At 41.8% G+C, this 27,048-nt stretch overlaps 1 protein-coding gene across 5 annotated transcripts in view; it reads right to left on the bottom strand.

Annotated features, from left to right (window-relative positions):
- STN1 (STN1 subunit of CST complex) overlaps window positions 1-27,048 on the bottom strand; it is a 978,195-nt gene that overhangs the window by 480,757 nt on the left and 470,390 nt on the right. For all 5 annotated transcript variants that reach the window (XM_044056104.1, XM_044056103.1, XM_044056107.1 and 2 more), the window contains one exon: window positions 22,451-22,580. In XM_044056104.1, coding sequence (XP_043912039.1) covers window positions 22,451-22,580 — 130 coding nt within the window. The remainder of the gene's footprint in view (window positions 1-22,450; window positions 22,581-27,048) is intronic.

The raw sequence follows: 27,048 nt of genomic DNA, 5'->3' as shown, positions 1-27,048 counted from the left end.
GTGTCTCCTAGATTGCCTGTCCATTTTTATGTGGTAGTACGCATCCTGGAGATCTATTGAGCATATCCAATTGTCTTTTCCCAAAAATGAGAGTATAGACTGCAGTGTCACCATTCAGAACTTGCACTTCTTTACTAATTTGTTTAGAAACCTGAGATCCAGAAATAGTCTCCAGTCCCCTGTTTTCTTTGGAACTAAAAAGAATCTTGAGTAAGTTCTGAATCCTTCTTGGTCTGTGGGGACCTTTTGGATGACTCTTTTTGTCTAGCAACTTTTAAATTAATAGAGTTGCCTGTTCCTTCTGACTGAGTGGAACACCTGGAAGTTTTTTATCTTTGGGGGGAGAAAGGAGAATGGGATGACATAACCTCTGAATATGATGCTTTATACCCATTTGTCTTTTATTTGTCGCCAGACTTCTGGGTACAAGGATAAATGACCCAAACTGCCTCCAGAGCTGCACAATCGGGTATCCTTTCAGGAGCACTGAAAAAGCCTATGAAAGAAAGATTTTCTGTTGCCCTGATTTTGCAGACCCTGTCTGGCCCAAGGTTGGCTTCTTCCATTATTGCTTTCCCCTCTGCCTCTGGGGGGAAGATTCATGTGTGTCCTGAAAAGATTTCTGTAATTTTCAGAACCACATTTTCCCACTACCTCTCTGACCTTTGGGATAAGGTCTAGTAGGCATAGAAAAATGAACTCCTACAGCAGAGCGAGTCTTTCACTCTCATTCACACCTGGTCAAATGTGTCCTTTACCTTAGGCCCGAACAAGAAAGAGCCATCAAATGGGGCGTTTACAAAAGGAAGACTTAAAGGGTTTCACAAAGTCACATAAGTGTATCCAAGAATGCCTCCTTAGGAAAATTCCAGAACCCCGCTGCTATACTTGCTCCATCAGCTGCATAAGATATGAGGCTCATGGATGTGTTAACTACTGAATTTAAGGTAGTGAGCTGACAGGATACCTTGTCTGTAACCCCTTCAGCTACTGAACTTTGGAGGGTATCTTCAGCGATCTGACAGAAAAGGCTGCTGAGGAAAAGATGCGCTTTCCATACCTGTCCATAGACCTGGACTCCTTGTTTGGGGGATGGACAGAAGATGTCTCAGAGTTCCTTCTTAGTGGTCACCGCCACAACCATGGCATCAACTGGGACTCCTTTACTTAAGAAAGTTTTGTCAGATGGAAATATAATAAACTTGTTTGGCCTCCTAAGAAGAGGTTCCATTGAATCTGGGGACTTCCACGCCTTTTGAGAAACCAGGTCTAGAAGCTCGTTGAAAGGCGGAGACACTCAAGAGGTGGAATGGTGAGACCCAAAGGCCTTCAGGTATACGGACTCCTCTACTGAGGGGTTGGAGGACTTCCAACCACCTCTCTGTTTAAGTATTTCCAGGATGTCTCCAAAGAAGACATCAGGAGGCGACCATGGGGACCACTCAGCAATACTGAGGTCCGTATCAGAAGTGACAGACTCCTCTGGCTAGTCTAAGTGCTTCCTCTTGCACAGCCTCTTCTGAGGGACCTCCTCAGAAGGGTACTCTGGGGAGGTTTCGGAAGAGTGAGTGGTGCCCTGTGGGGCTTCCTGAGGCCTAGGGTCTCTGTGTCCTTGTGGATGTAGAGTTAAAGAGGCAGGCACCGGTGCTCTTAGGGGAGGAATATCCGGAGAGGACTGTAGACCTGTCTGTGGAGACAGCACCCTACTCATGACCTCAAAACCCCCTGTCCCTGATCTGAGGATATCCCTGGATCCGAAGAAGCTGACAGACCCCCCCCCCGGAACCAAGGATGACAGACCCGAGGCAGAGGTAGGAGCCAAACTCACCCGAGCTGAGGCCCCGAGAGGCACAGTCTGATCAGACAGCTGTCCGATCCGTCTCATCCCCCCGTACCCGACTGGAGAGTATCAGGTCCTAGACTCCTCCAGCTGTGATGGAGTCAAGGATGTCTGAGCCATGGTCGGATCTGTGGAACCAGAGGTGGGTCTTGGATCTGAAAGTTCCACTAATACCAGCTCCAGTTCTTCCAACTCTGAAGCAAGAGGTTGGATCGGTGGAGGACATGGAGCAGAGGAGGTGGATGTCATAGGATCTGAAGCCCTGAGGTGTCAGATCCAACAGTAATTTGGCCAGTGTCAGTGTCTGCAGTAATCTCTGTACCACCCAATTGACGTCATCATCTGAACGACTCCTAGAAGACCGGGTCGAGGGGGTGGGGGATTTTGCTTTTTGAAGACTAGGAGACCGCAAAATATGAGATACCGGCTCCAAGGTCGGGGACCGGCTTCTTAGTTCAAACTCCACTGTCACCGAGCAAGAAGGGGTCGGAGCCGATGGGGCTTTGTCTGATCCGGTAGCTCTCGGATGTAAAGAGGATAATCTGGGTATTTTATATGATGGATCCAAAGAAGTAGATGGAGAAGGTCTTTTAAAAGATTTTTGTGACTTGTCAGATTTAGCAGAAGGAAACTTGTCTGATTTAGGGGAATCCATGCCTTCTTCCAATGCCTCTGAGAAAGGGGTTTTGAGAAGACCTTTTAGTATCAGCTTATTCTTCCTCTCCAGGAGGGCTCTATGATTAAAAGAATGACAGAGCACAACTCCTGGAGATGGACAGCCCCTAACGGGCATTTTTATGCTACACTTTTCGCATTTCTTAAAACCCATTGGCCTAGACTTCTTACCTGACATTAAGGGTAAGAACAACAACAATCAAAAAATAAGGGAGCTCTTTGCCTTTTTCTTTTACATTTGCTTAACCCTCTAACTTAAATGAGTTGAGCTACTGAAAAATACAACACACATGTGGAAATAACAAGCCTAAGCCCTCCAACTTAAATGGGCTTTAACACAGAACACACAGAGCGAGGGGAAAAAACTTAGTCCTCTAACTTAAACAGATGATACTGCACTAAAGAACAAATAATGAAAAAGCCCTCTAACTAAAATGGGCTGATTAATAGTTCTCTAATTTAAATGAACTATGACAGAACAGGACAAGTACAAAAAATTAGATGCTGGGAAGAGATACAAGGCTTAGTGGACAAAAGACAATCAAATTCGGCAAATAAACAGCTCAACTTGAAAGAATTCCAGTATTATTTCTTATTAGTATGGATTAAATGTATTTTCCACATGCACCTTTGGTTGAATTGAAGCACTGTCACTTTAAATTATGGGTTTTTAGAACCATTTAAATTAGTTAATTGAGTTATTAAATTCATTGCTAATTGTATTGAATGTATTTAAAGTATGGTTTTGGTGTAAAAAATTATTCCCGGTTGAAGGCAGTTTGGCCGAGGTACCAGGAAGGGAGCACCTGAAGGAGACACCAATAAATCTGATTGTGATTTTACAGCATTTTGTCCTGTGGAGTGCTTGAGCCTGCTTTTCCATTCAGTTTGTGGATTTCTTGGTTTAGTAATTAGAAACCACTCAGCTATAAAAAGCTAAAAATCTAGTTATACTAACAAAAAAACTCTTAAGAGTTATAGGGAAAGGTAAATCAAAAAAGATTATACTTAGCTAAAGCTAGCAGACAAATGCTTGATCTGTTTTGTGGAAAACAATATCTGGGGATGGTTCTAGTGCATGTTGGGATAGGGACTTTAGCCATTAGCTGGCAGAGAGCCTCGAGCTTGTACATAAAGGCAGAGATGGATCCGAGGACTGGATCCGAACCCAACCTAGTAAAAATGAAGGCAAGATAGGACAACATCAAATCAATTAATTACCTTAAAATTCATTTTCAAGCTACCAAAGTTCCCACTGTGGAGATAAAGGATGGGAATAGTCAAACAAAAATACTAATAAGTAAATTATAAAACATCTCTGATTGATATAATAAAATCTACAAAAAACAATAAAATCTTTTGAAAAGCCTGTAAAAACTATATAAAAATGTCATTAAATAGGTAATATGTCCTAAAACCTATTATTTCTGTGAATGGTGGTGCCATCTAGGGGTCTGAAGTATAAATAAATTATGTAAAGTCTTAAAAATCAGTCCAGAAGTGCTGAACAAATTTTCTGACGAATGTGTACTCTACACAGTATCTCAAGGGGTTGATACCATACATATTCAAATACATAAACTGTAAGAGAATGTATGTATGTCACTTAACCATAAGAATATTCTCCTAGAATCTAGCAACTCTTAATTTTGAAACGGGTATGAGGGCATATTTTCCTTTAAACCCGGTGGTCTGTTGGCTTCTACCACCAACTGCCAATAGACCTCTCTATACTCTAATTTGGTTTCCCATGGTCCCCTCTTGGGTCTTGAGGTATTTCTTCTAGCACAAAAAAAACTAAACCTAGCCTGGTTTGCATTCTAAAATATGTTTATTCTTTGTATCTTCTGTACATCATACCTGGTGACCCAAGTAGATAGTAATTTCTCTTTTGATAATCACACTGCCAAAGTGGTTAGAAAATCCTTCTATGTGACCCACCTAATCATAAAAGGGTTCGCATCCGGATCAAAAGATGTCATTGTGCCCCTCTACTCGTCACTCATCAGACCCATCATAGAGTACAACGCACCATTTGGGATGTACCTTACAAAACAGCTGGAAAGACCACAGAAGTACCTCACCAAGAGGATCACTGGCATCAAACAGATGCCCTATGCAGCTCGACTGAAGAAAGTCCAGCTGTACTCGATTGCATACTGCCTACTCAGAGGTGATCTCTGCCTGACATATAAGGCCATGACCAACCCAGAATTGATGGACATGCTCCACCTAAGGAAAACCATATCCCCTCAAGCCACACACTCCAGGGATCTAAACCTCACCACAACAATAAACAGGACATGCTGGAGGGATAGATTCCTGTCCCAGAGACTTCCCATGCTTTGGAACAAGATTCCAATCTACATCAGGCAGAGTTCCTCACCAAGACTCTTCAAGAGAAACCTTGACAAGTGGATGGGAAACAGAAAGTTTACCCCGGGGATCACTTCAGTGGCTCTGCTGGACAGAGGCACAGGGAACTAGGGGTGGCAAAAGCCAACACATTCTGGCTAGGCTTATAAATGCCTTCGGGCAGATAGCCTAGTACCTACCTATGAACCTATAATCATACAGGTATTTAAATACTCTCTTTTTAAGTTTACATGTAGTTTTTACAACATAAAATCTGTTGCAGACCTTACACTTAACTAAATATACTAACCCTATACTGTTACAATTTGAGTAGGTGGTTGCTTCTATCCACCTATCCCTTGCATTTACACAAATAAATTCCTTGTTTGATATGTAGAGGCACTGTCCACATGCCTCACACTTAAAGATACCAGGTCTTTTCTGCCCTATTCTTATCTTCAGATTGCGTTCTAACATTTCCTTAATGTTTTTGCCCCTTTTAAGAACAAATCTAAGAGGTTCCTTAAAAATAGGTTCTAAATCTGAGAAGCTAGCAAACTTCCTCCTTCTTTCGGCTTTTTCACGGTTAGGGATCACCTGTCCGCTCATGTTATTACTCATCACTTTTTGGATATTTCTACTATCACTATTAAAGTACATGGTATATTGTCCTTTATAGTTCAGGTCATTGTTCACCGCACTTTTCTCCGAAATCTTGTTCTTATTTTCTTCAACCCCTAAAACACATTTATATTTACCTGTCCTTTCAATCATTACTTTTTTCATCACCTCATTCTTCATATTCCCAGGGTATTTTCTCTCTTTAAACATATTATCCAGGATTTAAAAAATCCTCCTCCTGTGAAGTCATCCTAGATGCCCCTAATGGATTGTCCCCTAACAATGCTCCCTTTTTGTTTGCAAAGGTGGACACTAGTGAAGTATAAATAAGAGATGGAGAAAGTGTCTTTGCAGTATGTCTTGGATTTGAAACCCTGAACTTCATTCATCTTGTGTATAGTTACATCTAAATAGTCCATCATGTCCCTGTTAATATTATAGATAAATCTAAGGAAGTTTGCGGTCTCTTTGTTCTTAATGTAATTAAGAAATTGATACAACATGTCTTCAGATCCTACCCAGTAAAATGCAAATGTTGTCCAGGTATCTCTTGTAGTAATACCTACCTTTAGTGTAAATGGCCTTAAATAAAAATGTATGTTCACAAACGGACAACACTATTTGCATAGGTTGGGGCACAACAGGCCCCCATTGCTACTCAGCTTTCCTGCTTACAAAACTCCCCTTCAAAATATAAAAAAATTATTACGAATATGAGTTCCATTAATTCCAAACAAACCTTAAAGTCAACATTAGAAAACCCTTTCTTGTTCACTAAGGTATCTTTAAACCATGAAAGGCCGGTGGAGTGACATATCACCATAAAAAGGTCTACAATGTCTATCGTTAAAAAAATCAACTCTTTCTTGTACAAATTCAGTTTAATACTCCGTAAAAAGTCCCAGGAGTCTTTCAGTATACTATTTTGCTCTGTCCAGACTTTTTTAGATTTGATGAATATGCTTCACCCCAGATTTGATGAATATGCTTCACCTCAAAAATCTAGCTGGCCTTGTTCAAGAGAAATCTTGACCAATGGATGAGGGATTACCTCAGTGTCACTGCTCAACAGAGGCACAGCAAAATAATGCAGATAGCCTAGTATGAACCTATGAACCTATGAACCTAAGTCTAAAAACTTAGCTATAGGGTAAGTCTTGGAATCATTTGTGGCCACTATGGGCCTGAAAGGAAGACCACAAATGGATTTGTGTATTTTTGGGATACCAAATATGGACAGTATTAGGGGTTTATTAATCCATAAATATTTGAATTTCTCCAGGTCAATTATCCCTTCTTCTAATAATTCTTTAAGCACAAAGTCTATCTTGTAATGTGCCACATTAATCTCATTAATACATACCCTGGAATACTTCATTTCACCATTCAGAATCTGCATAATTTTCACCACATAAATCATAGTATCCATAAGCACTATCCCACCCCCTTTATCAGGTTTCATGATGCCTATGTATTTATTATTTCTTAACTCATCCAATAAGCTTTTTTTCCTGAAAAGGAAGATCGAGGTAGGTTTTATTAGTTTTAATAACTCCCCTTAGTTCTTTCCTCTACCAAACTCTCAAAGTTATTTAACTGCAGATGAAGAGGAGGGTTAAACGTACTTTTCTTTCTCAATTCTTGTTCCTGTCCAGACCCTGCACCAGTGTCCATAAACATCAACTCCAGGTTATTTTTCTCAAAAATAACTTTCAATCTATTAAAACTCTACCAATGTCACTCTTTCTTTCTTTTCGACTGACACCTGTGGGGGGACGTTCACTGGGAAGATAACAGGTACACACACAGTATTTCCAGATGCAGCACTCTCTGCGTCAAGTGCGGTTTCCCTTAAGAGCACACAGAGACCAGAGTCAGCCCGGGGTTGTTTTCTCCCTCTTTCTCCAGATCCCCGGCAAGACTCCCCACTGGCATCACTAAAGAGTTGAGATCTCAGCTGAATGACCAAGCTAAGACCTGCAGCACCCTCTCTGTCCAACCAGTGCTTCGTAACCCTGCCCAAGTAGCTGACACACAAACTCTTTGAGGTTTGATTTCACACACACACACACACACACACACACACACACACACACGGGAAAGGCTGGCACAGGTTTACTAGTTTTCCCCCTTCTGCCCAGACTATAAGGTAGTTTCCACTGCCACCAGTAACTCATTGACAGCTACTGCAAGGCCCTTAAAGGGTGTCCAATCTTACTGTGTAATATTAATACTAATACAAATGGTAGTTTGAAGAGCAAGGCTATTAGGATTGGCCCACACAGTGTTGCCAAATAAATATGTAAGTACTGTCAAAACTTAAATATCTCTGCACAGATCAACCACAATGAAAGGTTTACATATATTTAATAATAAATAATAAAAGAACAAGACAATACTAAATATATATTCACAGTGACATCAGAGTTCAAAATCACAGAATATTTAAAACAATACTGCAGTACAGGCTCACTCAAGTAAAGAAAAATATCTAAACTAAGCTTCACTATATTCCTGACTGTATCTAAGACAATTGCTATACCCTAAAAACTTACTAATAGAGCAAGGCAGATGTGGTGAATGGTTCTTGTTGTTGTCAGGTCCAAGACAGAATGCAAAATGCTTTGTTCCACTGACACACTTCTCAAAATAATATCTACAGTATTACTGCTGGGATAGCTTGCAGGATGACATAATTTCTGGTCTTTTCTGATCATTTCTAGTTGTCATGCAAACCCCCACAACTGAAGCTGGCAGTATTTAGCATCTACTGTAAAATACTCACACAAGGGCTTTTGCTCAGATCTTTGGCAGATGCTGAAAGTCATAAAACAATTACATTCCTTCATGCTTCCAAAGTAGGAATTAGTTCACCCTAAAGACAATATAGAAAGCTTCCTTGTACAGACTTTGTGTCTCTAGCTGCTATGAAACATCTTTATGGTGTAGCCTATAAAGTAATTTAATTTCAGCTATGTCTCTAAAGTTTGCTAGATTGAGGTTAACTTCCTGTATTCCAGTTTCCACCAATAAAATATATACATTTAAACAGTTACAATATTGCATGTACATTTCTGTTCTCCTCCAGTAGGGCACACTGTGGATACATTTTAAACACAGCACTTTACAAATACGCTTTCAACACAAACATCTGTACAAAGCAGTTTGATATATACATGACATACAGTTCTAATACATTTGCAACACAAGCATCTTATAAAAATTACTCTGATATTCACAAATGACATATAATTATTTACAAATTTCCAGCTAGCTGTGCTGGCAGTACCTCCTTTTGTCACACTTCTTCCCCCTCCTAAACTCAAGCTAGTTTTTTAAGTGACCCTTGAGAAACGTTGTTTGATACGGATAAGCCTATCTGGGAATACATTACTCCATACTCTGTCTTGAGATCCCAGCTGCCTTGGCATTGCTGACCCCAGTACAGTGCTGCACTATCATATAATATGCCTGCAACACTAGGCTTCAGCATAGTAACTTGGGATTTTCCTAGCTGGCTCCCTTGTAGCCATAGATCCCCTCAGACTCCTTCTGCCATTCTACTACAAATACTTAGCACCAGGGCCCCCTATCATGGTAAGGTTTCATCACGTTAACAAGGTACAGTTTGTACCCCTGCCTCCTGCCTAGCAGTTCTACCAGGTTGTTAACATCACTGATCTTCCTAACAACTTTGACGGGTCCCTCCCAAGCTGCCTGCAGCTTCTTATGTTTGACAGGAAGGAGAACCATGACCTGTTGCCCTACAGCATCTGGCTCGAGTATTCCTGTCATACCATACCTTTTTCTGCTGTTGGATTTCTGCCAGGTTCTCCTGGGCCAATCCCATGAGTTCACTGAGCATTGTCCTGAGGTTTAGGACATATGCCACAACAGACTCCTTGTGGGATTCACACTCACCCTTCCACTCTTCACGAATCAAATATAGAGGTCCCCCCACCCTATGCCCATACAGCAACTCAAAGGGTGAAAATCCTGTGGATTCCTGGGGCACCTCTCTGTAAGCAAAGAGATACGGAAAATACTCCCTCTTAAACTGATCTGTAAATCCTGTATCATGGTCTTTAGAGTAGATTTTAACCTCTTCACCAGACCATTAGTCTGGAGATGGTAGAGGGTGGTCTTTAGGTGCTTCATCCCAAAGTACTTCCACAGACAAGACAGCAGGTCTGACATGAAACTGGCACCTCTGTCAATCAGTATTTCTTTTGGGAAACCTACCCTGCTGAAAACCTCTAACAAAGCATTTGCCACTTTTTTTGCCTCAATGAAGGACAGAGCCACTGCCTCAGGGTATCTGGAAACAATCTACTACCACTAAGATATACTTCTTCCCTGGGGAACTTGGGGTACTCAAAGGCCCCACAATATCTATAATTACCCAATGAAATGGCTCCTTACTCACAGACAAAGGCATCAAAGGAGATTTGACCTCATCTCCTGTCTTGCCTACTTTTTGGCACTGCTCACAGATCTTGCAGTACCCTGTTACATCCTTGGAAATCCCAGGCCAATAAAAGTTCTGCATAATACATCTCTTGGTATGCTTTATGCCCATATGACCTGCAAAGGGAATATCATGGGCTATGGCTAGAAGTGCCAGACAGCAGGCTCTGGACTACCAACTGCTGTATTCTCTCACCCTGTAGCCCTCCATCAGGGGTCCACTCTATACATTAACCCTTTGTCCCAGTATACAGATTCCCCTTTTCCTTGAGAATCAGGCATCTCCCTGGCTACCTCCCTTAAAAAATGTAATGTAGGGTCTGGGAGCTGAGCCTTTTCAACTCTCTCTTTGTAACCCTTCTCAGCTCCCCCTCCACAGGAAGTCTAGTATTCTCTGACAGTGTTGCCTCACTGTCAGCCTGGGTACTACTACTCACCTCTGCCCTTGCAGTCACTCTGTCCAAGGGAACATCAGTACCCACCAGCAGCTGTGGCTCACCTTCAGTCTCACTGCTACTGGGTAGCTCCCTCTCTGAAGTAGCCACCTCACCAGTTCTGACTTCAAATGTGCAGTTTGTCTGGGTCCCCCCAGGCTACAAGACCCACATGCCTGTCTCCAAGCCTGACTGTGTGTCATTGGATGCACACAAGGTACTACATTATCAAAATCATTCCCTAACAGAACATCTGCAGGGATAACCTCAAACACACCTACTTGCTTGATTCCTTTTCCACCCTCCCAGTCAAGGTAAACCCTAGCCAAATGTATTTGGAATGCGGTCCCTACTAAAGCTCTGACTGGAGTAGACTGCCAAACAAGTAGTGCTTTTCTTTGACCATTGCAGGCTTCACAATGGTTAAGTCAGAGTCTGTGTCTCTCTTAGCAGTGGCCTGTTTCCCATCTACTAAGATAGAATATAACCTCTTGTGGTAGTTTGGTACCCTTGTTGTCTCCAGGCAACTTACCACTGGTATTCTGTTATTCCGACTTGCTGGCTCCCCTACCTTTTGTTCTCCACCTTGCCTCTGTGGACATCTATATGCTACATGGCCCCACTGGTTACATTTAAAACATTTAACTCTTGATCTTGGCAATGCAATTGAACTAGTAGCTTCCCCTGTTACTGGTGGACTCTGTTGGGGTGGTTTAGGCTGCTCACCATGGGTTCCTTTATACCCATGTGCAGCACTGGGTATCCCTTTCTTGTGCAGTGATACCCTGCTTGCTCGGTATATGTCTCCTTTTTTCCCAACTCACCCACAGTGTTGCATTCTCTATGTGCCAACCAGATTGTTATGTCCTCAGGCAAATTGCTAAGGGCTTGTTCCTGCACCAAAAGGCATGCCAGCTCTTCAAAAGAGGTAATTAAATAGGTAATATGTCCTAAAACGTATTATTTCCATGAATGGTGGTGCCATCTGGTGGTCTGAAGTATAAATAAATTATGTAAAGTCTTAAAAAATCAGTGCAAAAGTGCTGAACAAATTTTCTGAAGAAGGTGTACTCTACTCTGTGTATCTCAAGGGGCTGATACCACACATTAAAATACATATACTGTAAGGGGGTGTATGTGTGTCACCTAACCATAAGAATGTTGCCCTAGAGTCTAGCAGCTCTTAATTTTAAAATGGGTACCAGGAATGCATTTTTATGTAAGGCATATTACCTATTTAATGAGATTTATACATATTTTACAAACTTTTCAAAATATTTATTTATTGTATTGTATAGATTTTTTATATAAAGCAGAGATATTTTATAATTCAACGAAAACCACACTACAGCCAAAAAAACAGGTTTATTTGAATCTCTAGCGCCTCGGCTATAAAACAGCCTTCAAGGAGTACAGCCATATACAGAATACATTCATCTATATATACATCCAGCAATTCTAAATCATACCAATTAAATAATTAAGCAATTATAATTGCATCATTAACTCATCTTAAAACAAATATTAGAAGGACAATTAAAATTAAATTCATCACATTTAATGCAGACTGTTGTTGGAAAAGTGTTATGTGATGAATTTAAATTGTCCTTTTAATATTTGTTTTAAGATGAATTAATGATGCAATTAGAATTGCTTAATTATTTAATTGGTGTGATTTAGAATTGCTGGATGTATATATAGATGAATGTATTCTGTGTATGGCTGTACTCCTTGAAGGCTGTTTTATAGCCGAAATGCTCGAGATTCGAATAAACCTGTTTTTTTGGCTGTAGTGTGGTTTTCATTGTTGGAACACTCATTTTGTGCTTTTGTGTCATGGTATATTTTATATTTCACTTATTAATATTTTTTTGTATGACTATTTCCATCTTTTATCTTCATTGAGGGAACTTGGGTAGCTTGAGAATGAATTTTAAGATTAATTAATTGTTTAATTGGAGTAACTGTTTTGGTGATGGGATTAGGGTATTTAAGAATAGAAATTGTAATGGCATTATATCTGATGAAGTCCTGGTGTTAAGACCATGAAAACATGGTGATTTCATTAAGCATTAATAAAGGATTGTTTTTATAACTTTGTCACTTCAGAAGTGGTGTCTCTTTTCATCTGGTGTCTCCAAGTGCCCTTTTTTTTTACAGTTTTCCTGGGAAAATTCCCGGCAAACAACTGCCTCTTCATAGGCATACTCATCCCATATTTAGGTTCCCTATCCCTGCTCAGCAAACAACATTCACCTGCTCCTTTCCCTGATATCAACAAGAGTGGCTCTCCTTAGCCCTCCATGGGCATCCCTACAGCCTCACAGGATGCGGCTATCCACTGGTCTTTGGTGGCTGTAAGTGCTACACCAGGGGGATTGTGGTGAAAATGGTGTGCAGTCACAGGAACCAAGAGTGGCCACAGCAGAGTCACCCACCAGCATTTGAGGCACAACATGACATGGCCTGAAACCCAAAGACTCCCTAACAACTTTCTTCTTCTTGAGGATAGGAGAAGGGAAAATCAAGGAGATGGGTAGCTGCTCCATAACTCAGCCGAGAATAAGACCTGGAAGTCAGATAGCAGAGCCTGGACAAATCAAGGAGATGGGTAGCTGCTCCATGACTCAGCCGAGAATAAGACCTGAAAGGCAGATAGCAGAGCCTGGACAAATCAGTAAAAGATAGTCTAGAGAACAAGTAATACTATGATACGTACACCACTGACAGTGCCCCCACAAGCACAAAATCCTGCATCAAATACACAAACCTACAAAATCTGTAGGAAAATTCTGTTAAAAAGTAGATTTTTTTTTACATATACAAAAAGTTCAAATAAGCATTTACACCCAAACTCCCATAGAAATATTGATAGGTCCAAAAACATTCAGCTCCCAGCAAAATACAACATTTTTGCCAGAAAAACACAAAATTTACTCAAAACTAATTTTAGTGGAATATATTTCCAAATGGGACATTTAAGTGACCAGCCTTGAAGGATTGCTAAACGAATGACAGTTCACTGGGCCAGCCAAAGGAATGCACTTTGGCAGCAAAAACGCTCTGACAAATGTGGCTGTCTTTAGCTTGGAGCTCCCCTTGAGTTCCTAACAAAATGTGTGGCAGGCACCCTTAAGCCTTGAAATCTGGCTGATCACAAGGGTAGGATCCAAACAGCTTAGGCTATTGCAACAGTGACTTAAATGTTGAACATGTTAGATAAATGAAGCCCAGGCTGTGAAACATGTCTTTTGTTCTTAGCATGTAAACTAAGCTATACTCCAGTAAGGAATACAGCAAAATGTCAACTTCATGTATTTTGTGCCTGCAGAGTCACGGCTCAGTGGCTGATATCTGTGCCTCACTGCTCCAGGACCTGTAGTTTAGTTCTGAGCACACATCACTGTCTAGAGATTTTTTTTCCTTTGGCTTATTTGGCCTAATGGACAATGTATTTGATTATCTGATTTTGGGTCAGAAGATTATAGGTCTGAGTCTAACAGTAGTCATCAGAAATAACAGATTTTGCTGCCCCCCATCTCTTACAGAAAAAGTGGAGAAAGTACTTTGATACGATTAGTAGGACTGCAGTGATTAGGCTTCAAATGGTTTAACAAATCTACTGCCTAGTAGTTGCCTAGGGCATTTATTGGGGAGCACTCTACAGACTGACAGGTAAATAGACAAATCCTAAAGCAAGCAGGATTTAGTGGTCTATGCTATTTCATAAGCAGACAGAAAGCCTAAGAAACACAGTAACATAGGCAAAAGTGACACAGGGCTCAATATATTTTTGTATTGGTCACTGTATAAGAACTAGACACAAATGCCCCTTTTCAGACATGCTATGGACAAAAGAAAAGTAATTGCACTTAATATACGAAACATGCAAATAAATAAGACTGACTAAATTGACATTTTTCATCAAATATGAGGAAAACTCAATGCAGGAGAGATTCCTCTTCCCCACCCACATCCAAATTCAACAAAATGAAAAGTAATGGTTAAGAGTACTCAAATGAGTACACAATTACTATTATAGGTCATGATGTTCACAAAAATCAAGTGTAGTATTGAGGCTCATAATCTAATTACTGAAGCAATTAGGCGATTCCACACAACTAAAGAAAGGTATGCTGCTTTGCATATGACATGGATGCTCTTGGATGAAAATCTGCTGAAGCTCTCAACACAGCTGGTCACACACACACATGCACAACCAGTAATAGGTAATGACAGTATTCCATCAACATATGTGCTACTAACTTTTGATATTGTTAAACAAAAATAAAGTCTATTCTGCAGCCACTAAACATCATGGAATGGGACTACTTTATTCTAGATAAAAAATAATAATAAAAAATAAAGCATTTAAATTGTAGAAAGTGCTAAGTATCTTCATTTCACTTAAAAAAAAAAAAGTCTGGGCTTAGTAGTATCCTTAAGTGGCAGCACTGGTGAATACAAAACACTTCATGGTGAAGAGACACTTTCCTTTGGGCAAAAGGACTCATTCTACTTCAAGGTGGTGGTCCAGTATTCACAACTGACCATCCACTGTTTATGTTATTTTTGACCATATTGGTACTGGACTTCTTGAACAACAACAGCAGTTTTGGATATAACACCAACAGCATGTTAAAACTCTTGCGTAGCTAATGTGTGAGCGTACACATACTCTTATATATATATATATATATATATATATATATACAGGGATCTACTTTAGATCACTGAAATCCCATTTCACTGAGACCAAATCACCTAAATTTCACAACACTAACAACTCATTTCACTGAATCTCATTGCACCAACAGTTTACAATGCTAAATTTCAAAAGACAAAATGGGAAAACATAGACACACTCACAAAATTAATGACTATCTCTTTTCACAACTTAAAAACTATTTACTTATCCTCTTAACAGAAACCAGACAATATAAAACCAAACTAAGTGGGGGGGCTATGCTCGCCACCCCCTTAACTATATATACCAACTCCAGGATCGCACTACAGTGGGGAAAAGGGCATATACCTTTTTCTTGCCTCACAGTACTCTACACACTGCCACTACTGCTGGGAAGTCTATAGTTTACAATTCAGTGAAATGAGATTCAGTAAAATGAATTTTCAGTATTTTGAAATTTAGGTGATTTGGTCTCAGTGAAATGGAATTTCAGTGATCTAAAGTAGACCCATATATATATATATATATATATATATATATATATATATATATATATATACATACACACACACACACCCTTACTCAACATCTACTGAAAGTTATTAAGAAGTTATGTACTCACCATAACGTTCGATCTGAGTAGGTGACTTCATTTGTCTGCAACCTTTGAGTCTTGGATCCGACTTATTTTACAGCTTATGGATCTGAGCTCCTAGTTCCTCCCCTTACCCATAATCCCCTGCCAACCCTGATTGACCTCAGATCAAGTTTGCTCTTATACCAAATTTCAGACCAAAAGTGTCCCGAAAGGGACCAAGAAAGGACATTCAATAATTGACTTCTGAAGGCCAGGGGGAAGGAGGGGGGGATGGTTGCAGACAAATGAAGTCACCTACTCAGATGGAACGTTATGGTGAGTACATAACTTCTTAATCTGAAGTAGGGACTTCATTTGTCAGCAACCTTTGGGACAGAGTCCCCAGCTACCTGAATCTTGGGCGGCCATCATGGAAGGATGTTCCAGAGCACTGCGGAGCCAAAGGATGCTCTCCCTCTGGAAATAATGTCCAGCTTATAATGGTTGATAAAGGTATGAGATGAGGCCCAAGTGGCTGCAGAGCAAATATCATCCAAAGATACTCTAGATCTAAAGGCAGCAGAAGTAGATATGGAGTGAGTAGAATGCGCCCATACTCCCTGAGGTGCAGGCCAGAAGAATACACTGTAAAATCCATTGTGATAAGGTGACCTTAGAAACAGCTTTACCCAAATTGAATTTGGCAAAGGAAATGAACAACAGATCGGATTGTCTGTGACCAGCATCCTATGAATGTAGAAGCGCAGTTGTCTGTGCACGTCTAAGGAATGCAGCTTGTATTCTCCTTTATTCTGGTACTTAGGGAAGAAAACTGGCAGGTTAATGGACTGATTGATACTGGTTTCTGAGGCCACCTTAGGAAGAAAGGAGGGACTGGTCCTGAGGTACACTCTATCCTGATGAAAAATCAAGTAGGGAGGTTTCGCACAAAGGGCCTGAAGTTCGGAAACTCTTTTTGCTGAAGTGATGGCAACAAGGAATGCCATTTTCCAGGAAAGGTATTTAAGTTCGGCCGAGGCAGCTGGTTCAAAGGGAGGGGCAGTCAAGGCTTGAAGGACTAGTGATAGATCCCAAGGGGGTACAGCTTCCTTGACAGGAGGCCTGAGCAGGAAAGTACCCTTGAGGAAGGTTTTACATAATTTTGCAGTCATCAAGGGACCTGTCTCGTGTCCCACATGGTAATGAGAAATGTCTGCCAATTGAACCTTGACCATAGAACAGCTAGCTCCCCATTGAAAAAGTCCGGTGAGGAAATCCAAGACGGATGGCAACGAAGCCGTGAAGGGATCTATGTTATGGTGTTCTGCCCATATGGAAAAACGCTTACATTTACTGCGATAGACTTTTCTAGTGGAAGGTTAATGTGCTGCCACCAAGATGGCTTTAACTGGTGAAGAGATGCCGGGAGTCCTAAGAGTGGAACTGGAGCAGCCAAGCTGTCAGCTTCAGGTTGTCCAGATTCGAGGTTGGTAGACCTAAGGGGTGGGATATTAGATCCAGAATGGGATCCAGAATCCAGGGAGGATTCACCAGATGAGACCACAGGTAAGGGAACCAAGTTTGACGAGGCCAGAATGGGGCAATGAGGATCATTCTGCTCCCCAACCGACAGGCTTTCTGTATAAGTTTCAGCATCAGAGTTAGAGGAGGATAGGCATAAAGTAGACCGGGAGACCAAGCATGCACTAGAGCGTCTCTCGGGGTTTACCCGTGGGGGGGGAATCAGAGCGAAGAAGCTGGAGCATTTCGAGTTTGAGGGAGTGACAAAAAGATCGCAGCAGGGTTGCCCCCCATTCGGCAAAAATCCGCTTCGCTACCTGGGAATTGAGAGACCACTCGTAAGGGGAAAGAATAGTGAGGCTGAGCTTGTCCGCCAGTATGTTAGACCGTCCCGGAATGTGCGTTGCAATAAGGAAGCAGTTGGTGGAGATCACCCATTCCCACACCCTCATGGCCTCTCGACAGAGAGGGTAGGACCTGGTTCCCCCCTCTTTGTTGATGTACCAGACAATTGACATGTCCGTCTGCATCGCAATAGTTCCTATGGGGAGAAGGTTCTGAAGTGCTTGCAACGCCAACAGCACCGCCCTCATCTCCAGAACGTTGATATGCAAGGAGATCTCTGTGTCGTTCCACATGCCTTGGACCATTCTGCCTGAGCAATGCCCCCCCCACCCGAGGTGAGAGGCGTCCGTGGTCACCGTGGCGAGGCGACGTGCAGAAGGGTCCGGGGACTGGAGCCACCATAAGAGGGCCCTCCTGCAAGCCCTGCTGAGTGAGATAGGGTGACTGAGGGGGAGAAACTGAAAGGACCATTGGACAAAAAGGGTCCACTGTAGCACCCTCATATTCAGACGAGTGCATGGAAGAAGAGTTATTGCTGCTGCCATGGAGCCTAGCGCCCTCAGAACCAATTCCACCGGTGGGGCTTCTGATTGGAGGATGGCCCGCACATGAAGCCTCAGGTTTTGAAGTCGCTCCGAAGTGAGGAAATCTCGCAGACTTCTCGTATCTAGTTTGGCCCTTATGAAATCTATCATTTGTGTTGGAGCAAGGGAGGATTTGTCCATGTTGATCGCAATGCCTAGTTGGGGAGCTAGCCAGAGAAAGTAATTTCTGGCTGCGCAGAGTAGATGCCTTGTTGGGGCGGACAGGAGCCAGTCGTCCAGGTACGGGAAGACCTGCATTCCCTGGAGTCTCAGGTGGGCCGCTATCACTGCTAACACTTTGGTAAACACCCTGAGGGCTGTGGTGAGACCAAAGGGAAGGACCCTGAACTGATAGTGACTGGCTCCCAGCCGGAAGCGGAGAAACCTCCTGGATCGTCTGTCCATTAAAATGTAGTAGTACGCATCCTTGAGGTCTATTGAGCACATCCAGTCGCTCTCCCGCAAGAGGGGGAGAATGGATTGAAGGGTGACCATCCAGAATTTTTCTTTGGTTACTGACAGGTTCAAGAGTGAAAGGTCGAGAATTGGTCTCAAGTCCCCCGTCTTTTTTGGCACCAGAAAGAACCTGGAGTAAAACCCTAATCCGAGCTGATCTGGGGGGATGGGAGAGATGGCTCTTTTTTTCTAGCAGCTGCTGAATTTCTGCAGCTGCCGCCTCCCTCTGATCGGGTGGTACATCGGGGAGGTTTTTGAGTCTGGGGACATGGCGCAGTGGAATTTTGTAACCTCTGGATATGATACAAAGCACCCAGCAATCTGACGTAATGGACTCCCAAGCCGCCAGGTGCTTCGAGAAGCACCCCCCGACTGCTTTCAGAGTGGAGCAGTCAGGCAACCCCTCAAGGCTGCTGTGTGGGCCGATCAGAGAAGGTTTCTCTGGACCCAAAATTTCTTGGGGCCCCTCTGCCTCTAGGACGGCGTCCCCCTGTCCTCCTCTGCCACTGGTTGTCCGGAGCAGGATGGGAATGCTGCAATTTCTGGAACCACATCTTCTTCTGTCCCTTTTGGTTCTTGGAGAAGGACCTCTGGGGAGCAGAGAAGCGGACTCAGACAGCAGACGTCTTCCCATCCTTATCACTCTGGACAAGTGTCTCGCGAACGGTCTTGCCAAACAAGGCAGAACCATCAAAGGGGGCATTCGCAAAGGATGCCTTAAAGGGCTCCGCGAAGTCACAATGTCGGAGCCAGGCCTGACGTCTCATGACTAGACCCGCTCCGCTGGCTCTAGCGGCTCCCTCTGTGGCATGGGACAAAAGCCACATAGAGGTATTTGAAACAGATCTTAGAGTGGCCATACGAGTGGAGTACAACTGCTTGTCCTCCGCCGACATGGACTCTGGGGGAAAGCAGCATATTCTTTGATAAGATCTCTCTGCATCCTGATGACATGTGCCATGTAGTTCAGGGACCTTACTGAGAAGGTCGCTGAACTAAATACCCGCTTCCCAAGGTGATCCATCGAGTGGGACTCCTTGCTCGGTGGATGGACCGAGGGGCTCTCCTGAGCTAATTCCCTCTTGGTGGCTGCCGCCATCAACATGGCATCTACGGGGGGACCCTTGCTCCAATGGGGCCGGTCTGCAGGGGGACTCAAAATCCTATCCGGCATTTGGGGACTGGCTCCACAGTGTCCGGCTCCTTCCATGCCCTGGTGGTGATAAGGTCCACCAGAGGGTCGGCCGGAGGGGACACCCAAGAGGTAGATGGGCCTGCTTCGAATGCCTCTAGGAACACGGACTCGGAGGAAGCCTTGGGGGCAGACCACCCCCCCTGATCCTGAGCATTTCCATGATGTCTCCAAAGGAGACATCCTCGGGGGGTGACCTTGGGGAGCCTTCCCCTTCATCCAAGTCCGTGTCCTCTGTTAAGGACTCGGGGGAGTCCACGTATCTCCTCTTACACTTATGCTTGCGAGGCACTTCCTCAGGGGGACTGTCCAAAGAGGTCTCACCAGCAATATCCTGTTCCAGTGGAACAACCTGGAACATTGAAGCAGGCCATCCCTGTGGCCAGGTGATGGAAGCCTGACCCAGCAGAGAGGGAGTGCAGGGTGGAGCCGATGCAAGGACCTCTCCACTGCATTGAAGGCAGAGGGGGAGCCACTCTCCCTGGGGTCCGAAAGCCGGCTCCCACTCTGATCCGATGAAGGGATCAGAACCGGCGCTGAGGCCATCGGATCCGAAGGACCCGTGTGCTCCGACCTGGATGGAGCCAAAGGCACACTGAATCCCTCGGATCCGAAGCTCGGCCCATGGCTCCGAGAAGTCGGATCCGACGAAGGACCCAACAGACTCGAGGGCAGGGTCAGGATCCGAAGTACCCAGTACTGTCGGCGCCGACTCACCCCCGGCTCCAACACTGCCTGGCTCCAAGCGCTTCGAACCCGGGAAGGGAGTCTGAGAAGGAGCTATCGGGGCAAAAAAAGGTGTTGAGCTCCCCCCCGAAGGGGGGGGGGGAGGAAAGAGCACTCCCATCTGCAGCTGGGCCTGGATGAACCTTCTCATCATCCGGTCCAAGTCTGGATCAGAAAGACTATAAGTAGATCTCGACTAGGCCATAGAGGCAGGCCGAGAATGCTGCCTCGATGACCTCGACAGAGATCGGGTCTCTTCCTCCTCGGGTCCCGGGGAAAAGCAAGGGGATCGGATCCGAAGAGGAGGGGACCTGGAAGCCGTGGAGGGAGAAGCCCGCTTAGCTGGGGGGGGCCGAAGCGGAGGCCTCGGCCCGCCGCTTATGGTGCTTCTCCCTCCTGGCCTCCCTTTCCTCTGGCGTCTTAGTGGGAGTTTGTGTCCCGGCCGGGGGAAGGGGGGCAGGAGTGGCTACCACCAAGGACTGAGGAGGAGCCACGGGAGTACCGGAGGCCGAAGCCGGATCCGGGAGCAAAAGTCCCGCCAAAACCAGCTTCGACTTCCGCTCTTTCAGTGCCCTGGGGTTGAATGCTGCACAAATGGAACACCCAGAGGACAGGCGTTCAACCCCAAGGCACCGAACACACAGAGTGTGGCCATCCGCCGGTGAAAGCTTATGGCCACACTCGGTGCACTTAGAAAAAATGGGTTTTGGGGCCTCCGACATTAGAAAAAAAATAAAGTAACTACACAAACACACCAGGCCCCAAAAACACAAGCAATACACACACACACACACACTCTACGAACCAGCAAGGGGAGGAATTACACTAAAAATTAATAAAATTAATGAAAAGGGATCCTAACCACACACACTGTTTAATTAAATCAAAAAATTTTCTATTTTGACAAGTTTTTGAAGACTTATCTGGTAAGTCGCCAGGAGCTCTAAAATCCAGCTGTCTCTTCTAAGAGCGGCAAACTAGATCTGAGGTCAATCAGGGTTGGCAGGGGGTTATGGATAAGGGGAGGAGCTAGGAGCTCGGATCCATAAGCTGTAAAATAAGTTGCCGGCTCGGATCCGAAGTCGGATCCAAGACCCAAAGGTTGCTGACAAATGAAGTCCCTACTTCAGATCTGAGGTTACTTTACTTTTATCACTGCTTTGCAAATATGTAAGCATACTTATTTAATGTCCTCATTTACCTCACTAGAAGAATCACAGACCAAAAGCAGATGCCATATGCTGATCGTCTAAAAAAACTCCAGCTATACTCTGTGGCATATCGTCTACTCAGAGGCGATCTCTGCTTAACATGCAAGGCCATGTCAAACCCTGAGCTGCTGGACATGCTCCACTTAAAGAAATCCCAATTCCTCAGAGCCACACGCTCCAGGGAACTAAACCTTGTCATCACATTGAACAAAACATGCTGGAGGGATAGGTTCCTGACCCAGAGACTCCCCATACTCTGGAACAGACTGCCCATACATGTCAAGCAGAGCGCCTCCTTGGCCCTCTTCAAAAGGAACCTTGACGATTAGATGGGAGATAGGAAATTCACCCCGGGGATCATGTCAGTCGCCCTACTAGACAGGGGTCCAGGGAAGTAAATATTGTGGGAAGAAATATCCAGGGAATTGTTATGGCTAGGCTTGTATAGGCCCTAGGGCTGATAGCCTAGTACCAACCTATGAACCTTCTAATTCCACCACATACAATATTTTTAACAATGCTTGCAGCTCCCAAGTGCAAGTGAGGTTGACGGCTTTATGTTTATGTTTTCATAAATACGCCTAAGACATGTTACTGTCTTCTTATTTCAGAAAAGTTTAATCTTTTTTTTTTTTTTTTTTTTACATTTGAGCTGTCATCAAGTAGAACTCACTTTTCAAATACAGTTAGCTATAAGGTCTATAAAAGTCATTTTGATAAATATGACATTTAAAACTATTATACTGTGGATTTTCTTACCTGGAAAGGTGAGAGTCATTTTCCAGAACCTGATGAGTTTGAAACTGCTTGTCATAAAAATTTCTATAAAGAGAAGGCACTTCCAGCATCCTTGCAATCTGTACTGCAAATACAGGATCGTCTACCTTACCTGCAGTGCAAAATTGTCATTTTAAACAGACAGAATAAACATTAAACAAATGTAAAACAATTACAATCATCAAAATGCAGTACAAAAAGAAGCAGGTTAGCTAGATGGCAAACAGATAGGCAGCATCTTTTAGAGCTCCATAAAACAGTACTAGAAAACAGGAAAAAAATATTTTCATTAACTAAAAATAGTAAAACAACATCAAGGAACCTAAGAACTACAACTCTATTACATTTCAAGGAATTTTATCGAGTTTTTCCTGTCAAAATATACTGGAGAACATTTCAACTGTTTAGTAATGGCCAGCTTGAAGAATTCTCACTCAGAAACTACTCTGAAGAAAGAGATTCAACTGATGTCTTCCACATTACAGGAACTGTCGTTGAAAATGGATAGATTTACTGATAACCTGGAAAGTCTCAAGGAAAACTGCAAAAGCAAACAGATGTATTAAAGGAAATATTACAGCAGCAACAAAATAAATTACTTGATATGAAGACATCACTAAATGACAAAGATGGGAGGCTCAAAGAAGAGGAAAATCAGACAGAATTCAAAATTGGCTAATCAACAAAGTAGATGATTTAGAGAACAGAGAGAGGAGAACTAATATAAGAATATTTGGTCTTCCAGAAAAAAACGAGGGTGAAGACATCACCACCTTTTTCAACTCCTGGCTTCCTGAAGTGCTTGATTTAAAAGAGGGACTATCAAATGGAATAGAGAAAGCTCACAGAGCCATAGGAAAATCTATCCCCTCTTCTCCAAATGCAACACCAAGATCAACTGTGGTAAAGTTTCTCTCTTTTTTGGAAAACTCATACTAAAATCAGCCTGTAGGAAAAGTCCCATTATATATAAACAGAGTTAGATTAGATGTGACAATGACTATTCTGCAAAAGTGTTAGAATTAAGGAAAAAACATGGCCATTAGTGAAACTTCTCAAGCAAAATAAAATAAAAGCACAAATGGTTTATCCTGCAAAAATCAGAATTCTTTACTTAAATGACTTGAAACTTTTAACAACATTGAAGAAGTTTCCACCTTCAGCAAGAATAACAGTATCATCACAATTCCTGAAGAAATGGACTGGTCTATATCAACAAATCTGAAACGATCCCCAGAGAAAAATACTTGGTCTGATGTAAGGAAAAAGAAACAAAGAACTGATTCTAAAACCATGCAGTCTTCCAAATCTCTCAAATATTCAACAAAGATACAGTTTTCTGGACATAATTTCAAAAAAGTATGTATTTATTTATTATATTATATATTTACTCTGAGACCTTTGTGCTTAAACTTGTACTTACTATAATATATCTATCACAAGTCTGGTATTTATTCCTGACTAGGAAAAGTGCTTATATAATTAATCTGACACTTAGAAACATAGTAAATTTCCTTGCAAAGAAAATGAGGAAAACCAGGCTCAAATGACACTTACCACATATTTTTATTAGTCACATATTATAAGAGAACAAAGTGAACATCTTCTCAAATGTTTACTTAGTACACTGTTTCATCAACTCTCACACTCAAAGGGATACTTTTATTATATTTGCTTTAGTTCATTCATAAACCAACACTCATTACTATCAAATGTTTTAAATTATAGTAACTGATTTAAAAATACTGCATTATGTTATCTCCTACATGATATGATTATTTACTATTCACTTCAAGTAATGTTTAAAACTAATTCTGATTACCATAATTTGATTGTTAATATTCATTTCTATCTAAAAACTAATTTTTTGCTATAAGGCATTGTTAATTAATGGAAAACGTTAACATTTCATATTTTAATGGTTTTCTATGTACGCACATGCTTAGATCTTTTTTTTTTAATCCTCTAGCGCTTATAAACAATCTAGCGCTACTTTGCACACTCAGAATTCAATGGCGCCAATTCTTTAAAATTGTAATACACTTCAGAGTCACTGTATTTAATGTAGAGAAGAACAACTCATTTTCTGTTGGCGCACTCAAGATTCCACATACTATTCTAATTCTCTTCTCAAGATTTAGCCTCGATAGAACAGCTTATAAGTTTCATAGGCACACCAGATTATAGACAGAAACCCTTAAGCATTCTTACAATCTCTTGCCTTTTAAGTGCCGTAATTTGTGTGCCGGAACCAATATATACATCCTTGAAATCATTCAACCCGCACAATAAGTGTATTTCTGTTTGCATCTTTTATTGGCTTGGGAAGGATACTGTTGAGAGCGTTTTTTTTAGTTTGGGCACTCATATTGGGTGCATCAAAGAGCAAGGAGGTGGCTGGAAATGAATTCAGCACTTCTTAACCTGCAGATAACGCACGTATTGTGCTGAAACTTCCTGTAGTCATCTTGTTACTCAGATGAACGCTTGAGTATCATCGGAGTTGAATCTCTGAGTCGGTTGAAAGGGAGGGGAAGCATTTTGTTATCTATACACTTTCCATGTTTGTATTTAGCAAAAGGACTTAATAAAAGAAAAAAGAAATCTGTTAAGCAGATTCATTTCACGCATTTACGTGGTTAGTTCCGAGACAACTTTAAAGGGGAAGTACACACTAGACAACCTAAACCCTACACCTGTGAGACTATAGGCTTTATCTAGTTGCTCAGTACTGCGTCTTATTAAAAGATTTTGAAAATAATTATTGTTTTTTAAGAATGTTTAATATAAAGCATCATAGTTTTGACTTTAGTTACTAAAATTTAGTTGATTTAACATATTAACATTCTATTCAGACAGCTCACAGTCACTGCTTGTGTGGTATATAGCCTAGGGCAAACAAAGAGGATAAAAATATTGTCTCTTCTCATTCTGAAATATGCCTCTGCCTACACACTATATAATATCTTTGGCTTTCTCATATCCTGCCTGTTCCAAGTCTACATAGATAAAATTTGTAACAAATTTCTTCTTTAGAAATCATACCCTTTCCTTCACAGACTTATCAGATACTTCTGTTATTTTTAAGATATTTCTTTGAGTCCATGTCTATTATACATAACAGTTCATGTCTGAATTGACTAGTATAACAAGAATGTAGAACCCAAGCAGAAAATGATCTTAAACTAAGTTAAGACATAATGATTGTCAGGAATGATTCATAGTGATGACTTCATGATATTAACTCTCTCCTGTACCTTTCATACACCACAGTACTATGCTATATGATGGAAGTGTGGCACCTCTATACATGCTAAGAGGGTTCAGTCATGGCAGTACAAAAGGCACTGTAGACAGAATAAGCAACATCATTATCCCTGTGCAAGCATGCTGTTCTGTGATATTGACTGTATATTGCACCCGGTAATTACAGAATACTGTAGGTAAAATCAGGCTGCCAATACAGAGTATGCAAAATATTATATAACATACCAGGTCATCTGCAAACACACAGTGAGCCCCCCTGTGGAGTATATACATTTTCAATGACAGCTAGGTTACTACAAATTTTGGCATTTGTTGCTTAAGTCACGCATATTTACAAGAGTTAAAATTTCTAGTAGTGAAGTATTTTGTTAGTTCTATTTTACGTGCTCAGTTTAGAGAAAAAAATACTTTATGCCTTCTATATAATCTCTTACAAAAATGTTGCTGGCAATATATTAGATAATACATAAGATTATAATATCTATTTTTGGTGCTCACCAAACTCGATATCTAGAGCATACTACTGGTGCATTCTTTCTGTGCAGCTCCATTCTCTCTTGGACTCTTTCATGAAGACAAGAGTGTGTTGAAATTTAATCTCTGTACATTTGGTAGTTGTTTTATTATTTAAACAAGCAAGATAGCACTATGTATCTAGAGAGTGTTCAAAGGAATTGTGAGAACTTGGGTTGCATTAATTTGTTAGAGTGCAGGGGGAGGTAAAATTAATAAAGTGAATACTGTTTCTAAATCTGGATCTGACAAGTATAACCTAACAGAGACATATATATATATGCACCTAAATAGCCTTCTAAATGCATTTATGAACTTTATAACGCAGAATAAATGAGTCATTTCGTATTATCTAACTATTTCATAGTTTCTTTCTCTTAAACTCTGAGGTAATATTGATACAAGTACATAGAATGATGTTACTGAACAATGACTCTGGGAAACAGCCTGAGATATAAAATATGTAACGCAGTATGTTTATATACTTATCTTTCTGAATGTTTAGAAGAAAAGTAAGGCAAGTTGAAAATGCTTAATATTGTTGAACTGTTTTACTTTTTATGAATCCAAGTTATAAAGAACTCTGTCAACATGAATCCGTATCAAGCTACAAATAAGTTCCCTTCACTGACACTACTAAACAAAGGCATCTAGGCTTCTTACAAATAGTTCCCTTCACTGACACTACCAAACATAGGTTTCTACGCTTCTCATTCTTCATTTCTATGAACTTACTTCATTCGTAATAACAAATTCAACAAATGATAACAATCTATGTTTTTTACACTTAATTATCAGCT

Source organism: Protopterus annectens, chromosome 14.part0 (genome assembly GCF_019279795.1).
Source record: "Protopterus annectens isolate FY-2018-M chromosome 14.part0, PAN1.0, whole genome shotgun sequence".
Lineage (NCBI taxonomy): Eukaryota > Metazoa > Chordata > Ceratodontiformes > Protopteridae > Protopterus > Protopterus annectens.
The sequence above is the reverse complement of the archived record's forward strand: the minus strand, read 5'-3'. Positions and strand labels throughout refer to the sequence as shown.